Raw genomic sequence first — 17,097 nt, 5'->3', positions numbered from 1 at the left:
TGCTACATAGTTTTGTGTTCTTTTTGTTCAGTTTCTTCGTTTCTTGTACAAATGTTTCTTCATATAACCTTTGTAATTGCCTTCGGCCATATACATAATAAATATACATGTAGGTATATAAAATGTTTGAATAAACAAGTATATGGTGTCTTCTTCTTTGTTTATTAGCCTTTTTACCTCCCTACTGCTGGGATGTTCTAGACATTGGCTAGAATCTAGTTAATGTCAAGTTTGAAATATTTGTTGTCAATTAATGTTTTCCGAACCACATGTACCGAGTATCCAGCTATCATACGTTTAATCTTTTATATAATTAGTTTTTTTTGTATATTGCGAGAACTGACTATTAATCTTGTTTTTAATTTGACTTTTAAAACTAACTTTGATAAATAGTGTTTGACTTTTTTACAATTCACAGCGAATCAAAACTAAAAGGACGAAAAAATCATAAAGTTTATAAAAAATGTTAGACAAATTTCATGGAGCTCTTAAGTTTTGCGAGTTTTTGCTGCTTCAGAAAAAGCCTGCATTTTCCGCTTTATCGTAAGTAAAAACTAAAAATTATTTTTTGACTTCAATTCATGAAGAAAACATCGACCAGGGAAATGATTATGATATCATAAACTGTTTGTTTAACAGTCTTTTGAATGTATGATTACGTATTGTCGGTAACTTGTAGTATTGAAATTCTCTCGTTACCCTCTGCATCTATTAGTAAGGAGATGAGCGTGCATTATGTTCACTTCTTCTTAATGGTGCAAATGGTTGGAAAGAAATGCGGTGAAATAAATAAATTCCTAGTATTGAGTAAAAGATACGTTTAGATTTTAATTGGAAAGGTACACCTTATATTTTGTCGGTACCAGCATAATTAATGCGTAATAATTAAGAAGGCTACGCACTATATAATCCAAAAATATGCCATTTTATTTAAATGGGCGTTACATGGTAGCAATCACCGTTTTTTTATATTAGTTTTTTACAAATACTTAAATGTGATTAATACGTAGGTTTGTTACAAAAAACCAAAGCATGATTATTATATAATGGTATTTGATAGTCTAGTCTTCTTTTATAGTCGTTTTCATTTTTTAAATTTATTTTTATTGCTAAATTCTGTGGAATTACGTCGATAACGGACATGTTAATTTCATGCAATATTCCTAAGGACTTTTTCGGGAAAACTCATTTAGGGACAACTATAATATAGCAATATTTATATATTTAGGGACAACTATAATATAGCATATATTTATATACGTATTTACTTTTTAAGCTATTTATTTACAAAAGCAGAATAACAATTATGAAGTCATATTATAAATTAATAACCCAGTCGAAAAAACATTTGCAAATATGTTAAAAACTTTATTATATATTAATGTTATCAAAAACATTTTTCACTCTGTGGCATGACATTTTACACATATATGTTTATAAATTTGTATAAACCATTTTAATTTAGATTTATACTTCGACCGGTTTCGAGGTTACTACCTCGTCGTCAGGAATTAAACTGTAGAACTTTATTATAAGCTAAAAAAAAATGTACCAAAAATTACATGTTTTCTGGATTAACTAATATTATTTTTTCGAAGTACTTCTCGGTTTTCCTTGGAGATAATTATGTTCACTTCCTATTGTAATCGAAGCCCAGGGGTGGTATTCTGGATCTTCTCTACCCCCTAGAGAGTGATTAATTTGAAGATTTTTTTATTTGCTTCATATAATGGTCACACTGATGATGAAACAAATACGAGCACGGGCAACTAAATATGAAAATGTTTATTTTGACCATTATTGCGACCTTAAGCATTACCCAAAACACTTTATTAGGTTGAATTGACCAAACTGTATTAGTTTTTTTCCGTTTTTGAAACAGTTTTACGCATCATTTGACGTTTAATCATCAGTGTGGCCATTATATGAAGCAAATAAAAATTTAAAAAATCAAATTAATCACTGTCAAGGGGGTAGAGAAGATTCAGAATACCACCTCAGAAAATCTTTCTTGAAATTGGTTTTTCTCGTATATAGGAGGTGCCATAATTCCTTTTAACGATTCAAAATATACTGCTTTTCATTATTTATAATTTATTTAATAACTTTTCACTTTATCTGCATAATTTTAAATAACCAACACTTTTGTAAGGAACAAATCCGTGAGTACTCAGTGTATGTATGATATCATTGTTTATATTCAGATAAGTGAATTATTATTATGTGATAACGCATTTGTTTTTCATAATAATTGTATTTAATGCAGAAATGTTCATGTGTCATTGATCCGATAATAACAGTACTTCAATAAAAGTTTTGCTTTTTAATACCTATATAAAATTGTTAAAAAAATCACTTAAATATTGTTATTCTAAAAATAATTGATTGTGTCTCATGTACGGGCCCGTTTCACACGTATAGCGCCAATCCACTCAGTCCGGTAAAATTAGAGTGGGTCAATACTTATTTATTTTTTGGTTTTATTTATTTAGTTTCTACTCGCGGATAAAAATTTTGCTAAAAGACATTGAGTGGAGATTAGTCGCACTCATGGTGTACGGTTTTGTGTGTTTACCTGCCTATTGATATTTTTTTTTTTTTTTTGAAGTTATTGACAAATTCGCCTATGTTTTGTATGGTGCCGTGCTATGTTGAACGATCGACTGAATTAGCGGATAGGAATTTGAGCTTCATTTTCTTCTCCTAAAATTCGTCATTTTAAGCTCTTTCGGTATAGCACCGTCTAATCGCTGTGTATGAGGGAGAAAGGAGTTAAATTTTCTGGCTTACAACGTCAATAAAATTCATTGAAATGTCAAAACATGTTGAAAAAATCACAAAATTTAAGTGTTTTTTATATTATTTTACTAATCTTTCTGTTAAACAACGCACCGTTGAAATGTCACATTCTAGAATTTCAAATAAGTATACATTAAAAAAATGTTTCTTGATTTATTGAATTACGCAATGTACAAAACGCAATGTGTGTCAATTTTAAGGTTTATAAACACATCTATACGGCCCTCAAATCTGCGCTCACGAATGTGTTGCCATATAAATATTTTAACGGGGTAAGTACGTCTTTTTTTCCTTTCAAGTATTTTTTATTCATGAATTCTCTTAAATGTAATATTTACATTTTCAATCGGTTTTTTTTTATTTACACAAATATTTCAATTATAGGGGCCATTTTCAACGAGTTGTAAATAACTCATTGGGAAATGGGAATCAGGTTGAGGTAGAGCGTTGTGCGAACCTCGTACCTTTGATCTGTGAGTCCGCGACACTACCCGCGGGACCACAACTCGGTTCAACTTTATGTACCTACCTATTCATAAAGATTTATTATTATTATTATTTGTGCAGTAAAATTGTTATATTTTTTATGGATACCGCCATTTTGTAATATAATTTAATATCTACACGTTATTCGTATTAGTAACAATACAAAATAAACCATAAAAATGTCAAGCGTCTAACGAAATGTAAGTCTATAATGATATTTATTTATTGATGTATTATTTGATTACTGTGGTGTTTTGAAAATAAAAAATATTTTCTGGAGGTCATGAGACTTTTGAAAGATAGTATTTAATGTAAATAAAGAAAGTCAATTCTAATATATTACACAACTCATAAATTATTGACATTAGCCTCGACATTGGTCATACAAATAATAAATTACATACCTAAATATGCTAAAATGTTTAGACGATTGGATGAATGTAAATTTAAATATGTATTACAATATTTTTTATGTATAAATACAGCAAAACATAACAAGGATTATTGTTAAAATATCTGCTAAATAAAATTTATCCGAATGAAATGAAAATTTGATGCTAGTATATATTCAATTATCTACTTGTTCGATAAATTGGATTCGATTTACAAATGAATTTAGGTGTGTATCGTACGTACTGTTCACTGATACAACGTAATTGTAAGTCCAGTCCAGTCCTAAAGGCGCGTACTTAGACGAAAGCGCTCGTTGGTTAAATTAAACTAAGTAAAGCTTAACCAAGGAATTTTATTTATAATTTTATTAAATCATAATTTATATCATTTTCTCATCACACGCAGCGGTATTATTATTTGTAGCGTCGCGCATGATCACGACGAAAGTCCGTTAGAGGATGATTGAATTAAAATGCCATATGTTACGCGCTTGTAACGTGCTATTTGCTTATTATACGTCATTGGTTATTGGTTATATTAAATAGTACTTTTTCTTTTTTTTTTTAAATATTTAAATTGAAAACCTATTTTACACAATTTTATATAATATTCCCAAGGAGTTTTTGTAAAAAACTCATTTCAGGACGTACAGATAAAAATGTTTTTTTACAGACGTTTTTATATTTTAAACTATAACATTATTTACAAAAGCAGAATAAAAATTATGATACACTACAAATTGAAAGGGTATGAAAAATGTTTAAAAAATTACAAAATAAACATAATGCAAGGCGTGGAAATGAACTCAAAATGATATATACATAATACAATCTACAAAAGAAAAATTTAAAAATTACAAAAATTTAAAAAATTTATGTACCTAATATAGATTAAAAGTGTATCTAAAGCTTTACATATACATAATACAAGCTAAAAATGTATGAAAAAGCATAAAAATCATTGAGTCAAGAGTTGTATTAATGATACTCCTAGTTATCTCTAAATAGGAAAGCATGCTAAAAGGCATGATTTTTGTTTCAAAATAAATGTCCCTTACAGGAGTACATGAGTTTCATACTCAGTACTTGAAGATAATAGAGATCCCAGCAGAATGCTAGTACAAGGTTTTCCTTAAATTCAAATAATTTAATACCAAAAACACGTACGACTTTTGCTCAGAGAAATGTCTCTTTCGTGGCCCCAAGAGTGATCAATGTCCTGGATGAACATATTACGTTTTCCAAAACGAAATACATTTTCGGGAGAAGTGTACAAGTTTGGACTTTTTCTAATGGAAGAGAACATTGCAGGAGACTGCTGCGAGACATTGCGTAGATTTATAGGTGAATAAATGAATTTCAAAAAAATAAATAAAAAATAAATCTGCTTTATAATTTTGAATCGAGTCGGGGTTCCGTGGCTAGTGTCTTAGAGTTGTGAATCAAAGGTCAGGTTCGTACCCCCGCTATATCACGATTTGATTCTCATTTTCTAATAGTGAGTTATTTAAAACACGTTAAAAAGGACCCCCAAAATTAAAATGTTTGGGTATAAGACTCAAACCTTTTTTTTTCATTAAAAATATTGTGTTTGATTTTACGTTACATATATTATTTTATTTGATTAAAAGCCTGCAGAATGGAATGTCAAGCAGACGAAAGTGAGCATTTTCGACATCGCTTTCTGTTCGCTCTCAATCGAGGCAATAAAGTTGCCGAAGCAGCTCGCGATATTTGCGCAGTGTACGGTGAAGATGCTATGAATTATTGACTGGTTTGTTGTAAAATAATGAAAGAGAATACATTATTGACTATTTTTTTTGTGTTATCTTGTTTTCTTTATTTGGAAAAAAACGGACACATCTTATGTCAATACCCAATATTGTCCCAATATGAACGGTTAGACATATAATGATTGCCATAAAAGCTAATTATTGAAGGCCATTATTGCATCATCTCTTCAAAAGTACATTATTCCTAATAACAATAATAACTCATAAAAATTTAATTAAATAATCGTGACCAAGATACAATCATGTTGGATCAGGTGTGAGGAAAACTGACGAATTACACCAATTATTTGTTTTTGCATCACAATAATTACAATACATACGTAACTGGCGTATTGTTTAATTTCTACATTGATAATGGCATAAATCAATTGGGTAATTAATTTACATTTAATTTTAATTTAAACCAAATTCAATCATGTACATCTAGTTATATTTTTAAACGCCCTTAAGTTTTTTATTACGGAAATGGCTCTGTGTAATTTATTCATTACTCTAATAAAACATACAATAATATCATTTTGTCTGTATCATAAATAAAACACTTTGTATTAGTTAGAACAATACAAAGTGTATCTACACTTTGTATTTATTTATACGCCACACACGAGTTTAATATTAATTAGAACACAGGTGCAAATATAAATTTATTATATTTTATATTTACACCTGATGATGGGTTATTCTGAATACCCGAAACTTGTTGTGTTCTAACTAATATTCAACTCGTACGTACGTAGCGTATAAATGCAAAGTGTTTTTTAAATTAAAATTTATTCGTAACTTCAATTAGAATACTCAAAATACATACAATTTGTAAATAAGCATTGGTAACATACTTTATACATGAGGGTACTACTTGCAAACCCGGCAAAAACCATCTTTCTTTATTTTGAGAAAATCGATACAAAACTAAACTTCAACATTTTTTTCAAACTTAATTTTTTTATTATAATAAGTTAAAATGTTATACGTAAGCAGTGATGAAATAAGCACGATAATGTCAAAAAACAGTAGTGAAATAATAAATGTAATTTTATACATTACCAACTTTGGAATACTCAAGTGGAGGTTGCCATGTTTGCAACAAAGCCGATAATTTATAAGTCAAGTCATACAAATTAAGCCATATTTTTAACTGACAATGTTACAATTATTGTAAAAAATGTATTCTGAATAAGTTTAAATTAATGTCTCACTTTTTTTAAATTTTGAATTTTGCCGGGTTTGCAAGTAGCACCCTCACATATCCTCAACTATAAAATGATATTCATATTATACGAGTATTTAAAGTGATGTTATTCCACGAAGTAAATGCTGAAGCAACAAAAAAATATCATTTCGTCTACCTGAGTGAAAATCGTATTAGTATGCAAGCTCCGATAGAACATTTAGTTATTCTTTATTTTTCCGATAAAAACGTTTTCCCAATAAAGTGATTTGAAATCTAGTCGAATAATAATAATGTTTTGTGTTTGACATGGAGATGTTGACTCGAATAACTTGGAAAATATTTTCTTTCGCTTCTGAATTTATTAGTCCTTACTAGTTTGAAATTCAAACGAAAAGCTGTCATATAAATCAGACGAAATATAGATGAGGTAGGTAAATCTTTTGACAAAAAACATACGGGACCCCCCGTGATGTTCCTTTAGCCCCGAAAGGCAATTGTTGACTTTTTGATTTTCGGATCTTTGTTTATTTATCTTCGTCTTAGTGCCAATGCCAAGTACCGTTTGGGTGTCCATGTCCCCGATATCGGGTCCCGCGAGTGTACCTCGTTTGCGTGCATTCGTATGCGGGACTAGTACTGGAGACGATCCCTTTGAGAATTGAAACGAATCATCGATCACTCGGCCCCGTACAGTGTACAGTGTACACATATCGCTAGCCAATCGCGTTATGCCGGCTGAAGGAGAAGTGCGGGACTCCGTATATCCAGTCCGGGTATAGTAGACGGGGCCATAGAGAACAGCGTCGGCTGTGGATGTAGACGTCGTGTATTACGGAACGTCGGCGTCGGTTCGCATTGTGCCCTCCATCGGAGACGTCATTAGTAAACATGTATGCTCCGCAGACGAGTAGAGTTAGCCCTTGTCTGTTTACTTTGGCTCCACAGCAATGGGCATTCCGTTCAGGGTGGCGAGAATTCCTCTAGGTGAAGTGATCTTCTTGTATCATTAGTGGCTAGTGCCTGGCTTACAATACACTTCGCAAATAATATATTTATCACGTCTGAATATAATTTAATTATTTCCAATCCGATTAATTTAATATGCAAAATCTGTCTTGTATTAAGGTATAGAATTAATGAGTGACACAATATATCACAACTATTCCAGCATGTGCACACATCTAAATGTTAATTATGTTTAAATCACTCTTGACAGCTTTTCCATGCGTACAGAATGATAATTTGACACGTGAACGGTTCATCTTGCACATACTCTATCTTTCTAGTACTCTCTACATGTACGTTCGCCATTCTTCATACCTGTGTGTTTACTCACTGGTCGTGGTCATTGTAAAATAGTGTCTAGAATATTATTCTTGAAAAGTTTCATAAAACAATTCAATCGTATTAATATGTTTGTTTCCATTAGATTCTCTTTAAATTTAAACATTTCATTATAACCATTAAGGTTTAATGAATTTGAATCAACTGATGCTAAAATATATTGCATGGTAATTCGAGTGTTTTGAATACTCGGCACTTAGGACCTACCTATGATTCTGTGTGACATTAAATATGTATTCGCAACTTTTTCGGGTGCGGAGATTTCCATCCGACCTCCGTTTTGGGATCGGTTCTCCTCGCTTTGGGAATTATGTTTTGTAGCTTTGCTGAAAAACGCCAAACAGTCGACCGAAGCGACTGTGACGAGCGTAATTGAATTTTATTGTGATCGTAATTAGTGCGGCTTTACCGCAACCGAGCCTTACATCATCCGTACCAATTATGTTGTCAATTTTATTGGCCCGCCTTTTTCGGGTGATCCCGACGTGATTGTCGACTGGAGATGCAATTATTGCTATTTTCAGCAATCAAATTATTTCCTTTTTATTCCAGATACACACACTCCGTTTTTATTTTAATAGTGCTCTACATAATATTGCAGCTAATGATTTCTTAATTAACAGGCCAGTGCGATCGTGTATGATATGATTTTCCCATTTTTACAGCCGTCGCGTCGTAAAGTTGAGACACGGTAGTAAAACTACGGAACTGTAATAATTTGATTATTGCGACGTCGTATGTACGAGTATGTGTTAGTTGTTCAGTAGAAACGAATTCACTTGAGAGTTTTGGATCTTTGTTCATGCTTTCCGTATCCTGATGGAGGAAGACCAGGAAGTATCGGATCCTATTTAAGCTGCGCCGTGTACGAAACTTGTAATTAAGCTTAGAATGGTAAGCCGTGGCGTTCGTCAATTATTTAGGCGGAAAGCGTCTCTGCTTCCTCGCGCCGCACCATCCTCGGTTGCCATTAATGCCTCCTTGTAGGGGACAAATAAAGGGCGAGACTATTCCGAAGGGATTTACGCTCCTCCGTCTACTTGGATACATTCTCTACTTGCAAGTCGTACATCCCAGTCTATCGCGCAATAATAATTCTTCCTCGCGACACGCTGGATTAATTCAGTAAACCGCACACATCTTTAAAGTCGCCGCAGAGTCTAGATTGAAATTTCTCGAGTCGAGTTTTTTTTTTTTAATAAAGATGATAAATACTTGGCTTCTTATTATTTACTCAAAATTTAATTTTTCGGACCATTTCCTTAAAGTCGTGAATGACTTGTGCTAGAAAAATGGAAATCGAGTTGTGGCAGAGTGGGATTTGAGCCTCGAACCTTTGGCCCGTAAGTCCTCAATACTACCACGGAACTACAACCTCAGTTACTTTAGTTTTTTTTTCTTTTGAACAATTATTTCATTCCCGCCAAACTGCAAAATCACTTTTTTTGCAGGGATTTCTCTCTTTAAATATTTTGGTAACACAATATAATAATGTTTACATAAAATCTTAAATATATCAATAAAATAAAAGTAAAATAAAATTAAATAAAAGTAAATAAAGTCTTTTTTGATACCGAAATATATAACAAATAATAAACAAACACTTTTTAATGCTGTTTTAAGTTGTTTGCTTTCCCTTTTTTTATTTTTTACTTACTAAACATAGAATTTAAGATAGAGATTTTTAAAACAAATTTTACTTTATTTTTATTTATATCACTATTCTTTATTTCGTCCGGGAGTATATTTACTATGCGTGGGAGTATATACGCCCTGGTCCTCTCTCCATACGCATTTAGAGCTCTTTTTTCTATGAAATTTCCTTTCACTTTTTGGCGCCTTTCATGCTTATGTGATATCGGCGTTTTGTAGAAATCCATGAAGTCTGTTACCAGGCGATAGTATATCATATTCTGTACCGTCAAAACTACACATCGGGAAAAGATTTTCGTAGTCATTTCGACAAGTAATCATGTTGGTTTTATTTGCTAACCTTTTTAGGAATCTAATTTAAAGACGAGAACAGAGTACATTTTTAAAAACTTATTAGCTATGTGGCAACTATTAGAGCTTGGGAAAAATACGACTTAAAATTATGACAAAAGCAAAAAACACTTTTGTAATTGCTTATTCTATAGCGGAGTTCCACCCACGGATATGAATATTGGTAAAATTATGAATACTTATATAATATTGTAATAAATTGTATCATAGGTACATAATGTCGAAACGTTTCAGTTGTAATGTAGGTTGATATTTTTCCAGAAAATTGAGTTCCCTTTTTATGCGACTGTTTAAAAAAGTAATTAGTGAGAACCAAGATTTAAACACACTGAAGATGTATTTTTAACGTTTCACCATTCTTAATCTTCCACTTCATAATTGCTCGACTGTCCTTGAATTTTATAACTGAAATTAAAATGATAGGAGCGTCCCAAGTTTCCCTTCAAGCATAATTTAATTCTTAATTTATTTCGTTTCTTGATTATTTCTTTGCAAATTTTCCGCTTTTATTGCCGCCCAACATCCCCGACAGCTGTGTTATGCGATAATCTAGTACATTTTCCAGCTATTTACATTGATAATATTTTTGCGAATGGACTAGTAATCTCAGCTAAATAATAATCCGTAAACTGAAACCAAGGCGCACAGTCATAAAAAGTATATCCGTATTTTAATATGTATGTTTATCTTTGCGCAAAATTCACCAACAACCCTAGTATACGCTGTATCTTGTTTTGTGCGAAACTTACGTTTACAGCCTTTAAATAGCGGAGATATATAATAATACACACATATATAAAAATTGTGTTGACGTATTTTTTTGTTTCATTAGGAGGTATAAAATCTCGACATTTTCTTTTCTTTGTCAGTTTGGAAAATATTTTGTTTTTATTCGTTCATGTTGGGGAAAAAACTTAGTTTCGTGAAGAAAATTGATTTCCCGAAATAACGCATTCGTGAGAACTTGAAAAGCTAAGTGTAAACGAGTGGTTAAATAAATAATTATTTAAACGGACAGTGATCTAGATTGTACGTAGTTTGTCTACAAATAATAATTATAGCCAACGTGTATATAATTTTACTTCAGCGGTGAGACTTAATACTAGTATATAGAATGGTTTTATTTCTTATTTTAATGTACTTTATAATGATTACATTTTGTTGAATTAGTTGCGTGCGGTGATGATTTTATTTTAATATATTTCGTATGCATGTATTCAATATTTTTATTATCATTCTAAATATACTCGTTTAATTTAGAGATGGCAGTGGCCGTGATACGTAAATAAAAATAATAATCACGCCACGCGGTCTAGATTAAGGCTGATGAGAGAACTTAAAGAGGCATTAAGCACGGAGTATTGAACGCGGTGTCACGAATTTTCCTCGCTGGATATATAATGTACAAGTACCGAGTATTGCCGGCTCTATCTCCAGTTATCACCGAGCCTCGCTTTCCTTTTAATTAAGCTTCAATTAACTGCTGCCACGACATGGGGGATGCGAGAGAGCCGGAGACGGTCTGGTGTGATTAAAGCGCCTCTGAAGAAAATCGCCATCTCGGGGAAGCGTTCCTCTTTATATTTTTATGACTTTGAGGTTAGGGACAATTTACGATCTCATCTCTTTACGTTCGACGCCCCTCCCCCCGTTTATTCGCGTATTTTTATTGCCCGCATTTTCTCCGATGGGAGAGACGAGATTTAATGATCTTTCAAATCAGATTTATCTTTATAAGAGATTCGAGAATGTAGGCTTAATTTTTTTATGACACGATTTCACTTATCGGATAAGAATGTTCATATTTGCTTCCCTTGAGCGTGATATCGGAAAACTTACATCATCTAACAATTTTGTTTATGTATATTTTGATGATTTTTAAAGGGTACATGAAGTCTTTTTACAGTTTATTACAAATTTCACTATCATATCTCAGTCCTTTTCATGTCGATTATCAATATCTTTTTCTTGTTATAAATAATATTACACTTTTCTTATAGAAAGTTTAAACCTATTAAATAACAATAATTGATAAATCTATCGATTTTGCGATAGTACAGATAATTACTAATTACGTCTGTGATAAAAAGGCAACATTGACACAATCAGGTGCGTTTGTTGGTACAAAAAAGTATCGGTTTGATATTTGATGTGACTTTTTGGTCAGATTCTAAAGTTTCGCATGTCTAATTGTATTTTACCATTAAATCTTAAATTGGTAATGTTGCGTAAATACAATTGAGGAAACTTTTTTTGTTTGGGTTCACAGAGTTACCACTAGTCGCAAAAGCAATAAGCGATTAAGAAATATTACTTTTAGTATTAGCAAGTAGCAAAATGGTAGTTTCGTAACCAAAAAGGCTACAGTCTGCGCTGATATGGCCTGATGTCGGAATTCTTTTCGGTTTGGTACCTCGCGCGCAGTAATGAGCAATGAGCAACGGAGCAACTAGCTGCTTCATGCCACACGCTACAGAGACGAATTTAGTTATATTCACTTAATTGGTGGACCTTAGATATGACTGTTTTAAAATAGAATCGATTTTTTTTACAAATGTAGAAAGAGTACAAACGAGGTACATTTGACTTTGTACACATTTTATGCTTGTTCACGTAAGATTGTGAAAGGTTTTGGGTTGGCAGAATTAAGGGCCTATAGGATATAATGAAGTCCTCTGCACTTCATACAGACTCGTAGCTGTTATTTTTGACTGGTCTTACCACACCACGATTGGGAAACGTTGGCATCGGTCCTTCGAAGAAAATTGGGAAAAAGTCAAGCAATTACCGCCAATGTTAGCTCAACGGCATCTGGGCCAGCCATTTTGTTCAAATGTTTGGGAAACTCGCATCGTAATATTAACATATACTCGTATACATGTCTACCTTGTAGAATAATGGTCAGCCCGTTTGTCCACCACGCGAGATGTCTCTCGTTCGATATTGTTAAAATGAAATATTTAATAGTCCTTGGACTGGCATCTGGAGAGTCAGACTGATCATTTTACCTTAATGTAACAAAAATGATCAAGATACGCTTCGGTTGGTATACCAATGCGTGACCTGACAAGGCACCGCAAGAAAAAGTGTTATCATTGAATTATTTTAATGGCTCAAATTAATGTTGTGTGTTTAAGAAAACGTGTACTAAAGTAGATGTAGTTGATAACCTTTGATTGTATTCCCGCTTCGAGGTGTCCACGACGTCGCGTGGCGCGTGCCGCCGCGCCGCCGCGCTACGCGACAGCGCCAGCGTCCGTGAGTGGGCAATCGAATAATCCGCCCCTGTCTTCACGCGGCGCAATTATAAAGCTATCAAGTACCCCTCTGTCCTCGGTCGGCTGCAATTTGTTCGGTCGAGGATTGTTTTAGGAACCGATCACATTACTCGTTACACTTTTACACGGTGAACCTACGCGCTTGATACGTTGACTGGCAACCGACGCGGCTTTATGTGATTTGCCAACCATTGTGATGGCGCCGTGCACTGAAGACCCGGCACTAATCGGAGGGTCCGGGTGGGAGACTCATATTCCAATAGGCAAAACAAATGAACAATCACTAATATAATGAGCACGGGGGCGACTGTGCATCCCGACGTTCCTCTTTCATTGACTCCATTATCCGCCGCTCAGAACAAGGCTCGACAGCGAAAGCACTCCCTCCGCATACCCGAAAACCGTTTTAAAAACCGTGGGTCTTCCTATAGATTTCGCTCATACTAAAAAATAATGTTATTTTGACAATGAACGAGTCACACTTTAAAAAAATCCATTTCAGAAGCCGCGATTTTAATTGAATTTCACTTTACTATTTTCACTTTCCCCTTTCACAGAGAGTTTGGCAAATTATACGGAGAACCTTTGTCGGATATTGTCATTCTTTCTCATGACCATATTGAATGGTAGCAAAAACTGTGTTTATTTGTATTAAAATCAGTTACAAAAATATATTTCCACAGATATTTTCAAAAAATATTTCTTCTATCGTTAATTTAGATTATTATTATCATCGTTTTAAAGGGAATCTTATCTCCGACACCCTTCATACAAGACACAAGTCATGAATTATTGATTCATTCTATAATCATAGAATTAACATCGCCTATTTCAATGTCTTTAATTACTTCAGTTCAATCTAGTCACAGTGATATGTTTGCTCTGTCCTTTCCAATAGTGAATACAATTAAGAAAGTACTAACAATTCTTAGTACAGAATCGCTAAATGATCCTAACATATTCAGGATACATGGAGAGCCAACTCAATTGCCAAATATATTTTGGCAAATCAAAACAAAAACTATTTATAATTCACTCTATTATTCAAAAACATTAAATATCATCCTATTATTCCCTTTCGACACCTAATAGTTTCGTAGAGTACTGCATCGATACACGAACCATATACCGATGATGTCCTATATGTTAAGGCTGTAGTCTGGTAAAACGCACGCAAAATGAGGAAATCATACGATTAGTCCTCATCGGGTTGTACGAAATCATCCATTATAACCTTAACATGTCACTCATTAGAAACATAAACTTACATGTTAACATATGAATCGTAATGTTCCTATATACGATAAATACACTCAATAAAATGTTGGAAAACTAAATATTTTCGATTTTAACTTATTTTTGTAAAAACTCTTGATAGAATTTATTGAATGGTGTTATATATATATATATATAATATATATATATATATATATATATATATGCTATAAACTTTTTAATAATTAAAAAAGGAATGGCCCACGCTTAGACGCTGAAGTCTTTGTGGGCATTTTTTCCAATTTATGTTATAGCTTAATTTTAAGATGTATTTTTCCAAAGTGTATTTTTGTTATCATATTTCTATGTAACTAATATATGTATGGAAAAGAAAAAAAAATGTAATATTTTTTAATTTTCTTTTTTTTTTAACGTAAGAGATATTCTTGATATAAAGCCGAACATTATGTTAGTTTTATTGACTGTATTCTCAAAATGATCGCCAAAAGTGAGTATTTGTGAAATAGAGTTGTCATTATCAAAGCTCTGTTCGATGTAAATAAATTACTGTCCTCTACGCTATGTACGATTTGAATTTAATTCTCAAATATTGTCTTCTCTGACTCCATTAATCCATTTTTGTCTATCATTAAATATTTTTTTATGATGATCGAGTTTTTTACGGCGTATTAATGTTTTGTTGTTCTTTATTTACAGGTAAGCTTACCGCTGATTGACCCTCGAGCTTTCTGCCATGTATCGGTAATGTATTCACAAATAACTAATATTCGGACATTCGACATACACGTCACGTATTCATTAACTCGGTACGTAATCATTTAGAAATTTTCTAGAACAAATTAATGCCGATACTTATTGACAACAAAACTTCGATAGAGTATTTGCACAAATGGGGAATAACGTTGAAGGTATAATATATATTTAGAGCAGATTTTTGCGATTCTATCGATATAAATATGAATGTATAAAAAAGTAATGATGTAACAACTTATATTTACATATAAGTTATTAACTTAAAAAATACTTTGTACACTTCCACTTAGTTATTTTGACCAATTAGCGTTTTCACCCTCTAATGGGCATCATCAGTCTGAAGATGCCCATTAGAGGGTGAAAGCGCTAATTAGTCAAAATAAATTAGTGAAAGTGTACCAAGTATTTTTTAAATTAATAACTTATATGTAAATTTAAGTTATTACATCATTATAATGGAATTCCACGAAGAATTGACAATAAATAATTTAAATGAAATAAGTATAAAAAAGTGTTCATTCATCATTTTCGGGTTAACCTAGCACGTACAAAACGGCTCACAGTTGCCGTCACGTCATTTTGACGTCACACGTCATGCCCGCCGAGTGCACTTCTAACAAACATTCCGTTCAGGTGTGGCGCGGTAACGTAATACGTGACGTTTGTCCCATTGGGCGCAAAACGTCCCGTTTTCGGGTAATTCTTAATATGCATATAGAAAAACGTAGAAAATTTATCCAACGTTGAATGGAAAAAATAATAATACCGTTACCATTGTAATCATTTGCGTTGCAAAATAAAAATAATAATAAATAAAAAAAGGCAAAAGATCCTATTGAATTGTGATTTGTGAGTTGTGAACACATCTTATATTGGAAATGAAAAATCTCACCCCGACTGAAGTTAATGTTCACTGCAACATATAGCTAGATATTATTATATATGTAGGTACCATTAGCTTGGATATGCTTTTTGTAAATCGCTGTAAGTGCTTCTACTTTCTACTTGGAGTGAAGGGACGTTATTATTCAGTCCACAAGCAACCACGGACTTATTAATGTGGCAAGGAAAAACGGTCGTAAAGGGAACCAACCGAAAAACATTTTATTTTTAAGTATGTATAATAAATAAAAATCATAGAGCATCCGTTTGCGGATTCGAAACAACTTTAAATAAACTTAAAATATTTTTTTTTTTTTTTTGTAAAAATTTATAATAATTTTTACTATCGAATTAGTTTAGACATAATAAAAATAAACCGAAATCCCTTGCTCAGAAAAAAAAAACAATCAATGATTAACCGGATATGTATGTATTTATAATTTTTTTTCACCGGGCCAGGAGACCCAATTTTAGTGGTGAATTACAGACCAGAACACCCAGGCTTGAAAAAAATCTCTATTAATATTTGTGTTCTCACCAGGAATCGAATCCGGCGCCTTTCGCCCGTGAGTCAAGCGTCTTAACCACTACACCACGTAGGCCGCAATTTTTACAATTCACAAAATATTTTATAATTTAAAAATAAAGCATTTAGGATTTGTTATAAGGGCCTGCCCCATCGAAAGATACGAAATTTCCCGTGTTTGTCTAAGACAGCTTTATACCGAGGGCTGCCCTAATCGTGTCTCTGTGATTGTAAATTAAATTACTTTATCGGGTCCCGCCTATCCCTCTAACCTCCCGATAAAAACAAACGAAGGGCCTTGGCTTAGCTACTCCCGATGAAAGGGAGTCGAACCATATTGAATTCTCTATTCAGCTGTGTTTCATCGATTCGACTAATGTTTTGTTCTATAATAATTATCGATGAATACTCTCGCAGAATACAAAGCGTCACT

General features: G+C 32.8%; 1 protein-coding gene across 1 annotated transcript in view; it reads left to right on the top strand.

The window, feature by feature from the left end:
• The window catches only part of LOC148278009 (max dimerization protein 1-like), an 89,980-nt gene extending 73,992 nt beyond the window's left edge, over positions 1-15,988 (top strand). Inside the window, exon 4 of the mRNA XM_088232041.1 lies at positions 15,200-15,988. Within this exon, the coding sequence (XP_088088167.1) occupies positions 15,200-15,203 (4 nt within the window). The 3' untranslated portion in view covers positions 15,204-15,988. The remainder of the gene's footprint in view (positions 1-15,199) is intronic.
• Positions 15,989-17,097: the final 1,109 nt, after the last annotated feature.

Source organism: Micrasema longulum, unplaced genomic scaffold (assembly GCF_059751315.1).
Source record: "Micrasema longulum isolate JH-2025_06_02 unplaced genomic scaffold, ASM5975131v1 h1tg000940l, whole genome shotgun sequence".
NCBI lineage: Eukaryota > Metazoa > Arthropoda > Insecta > Trichoptera > Brachycentridae > Micrasema > Micrasema longulum.
Note: the sequence above shows the minus strand (reverse complement) of the source record. Positions and strands in the feature narration are given on the sequence as shown.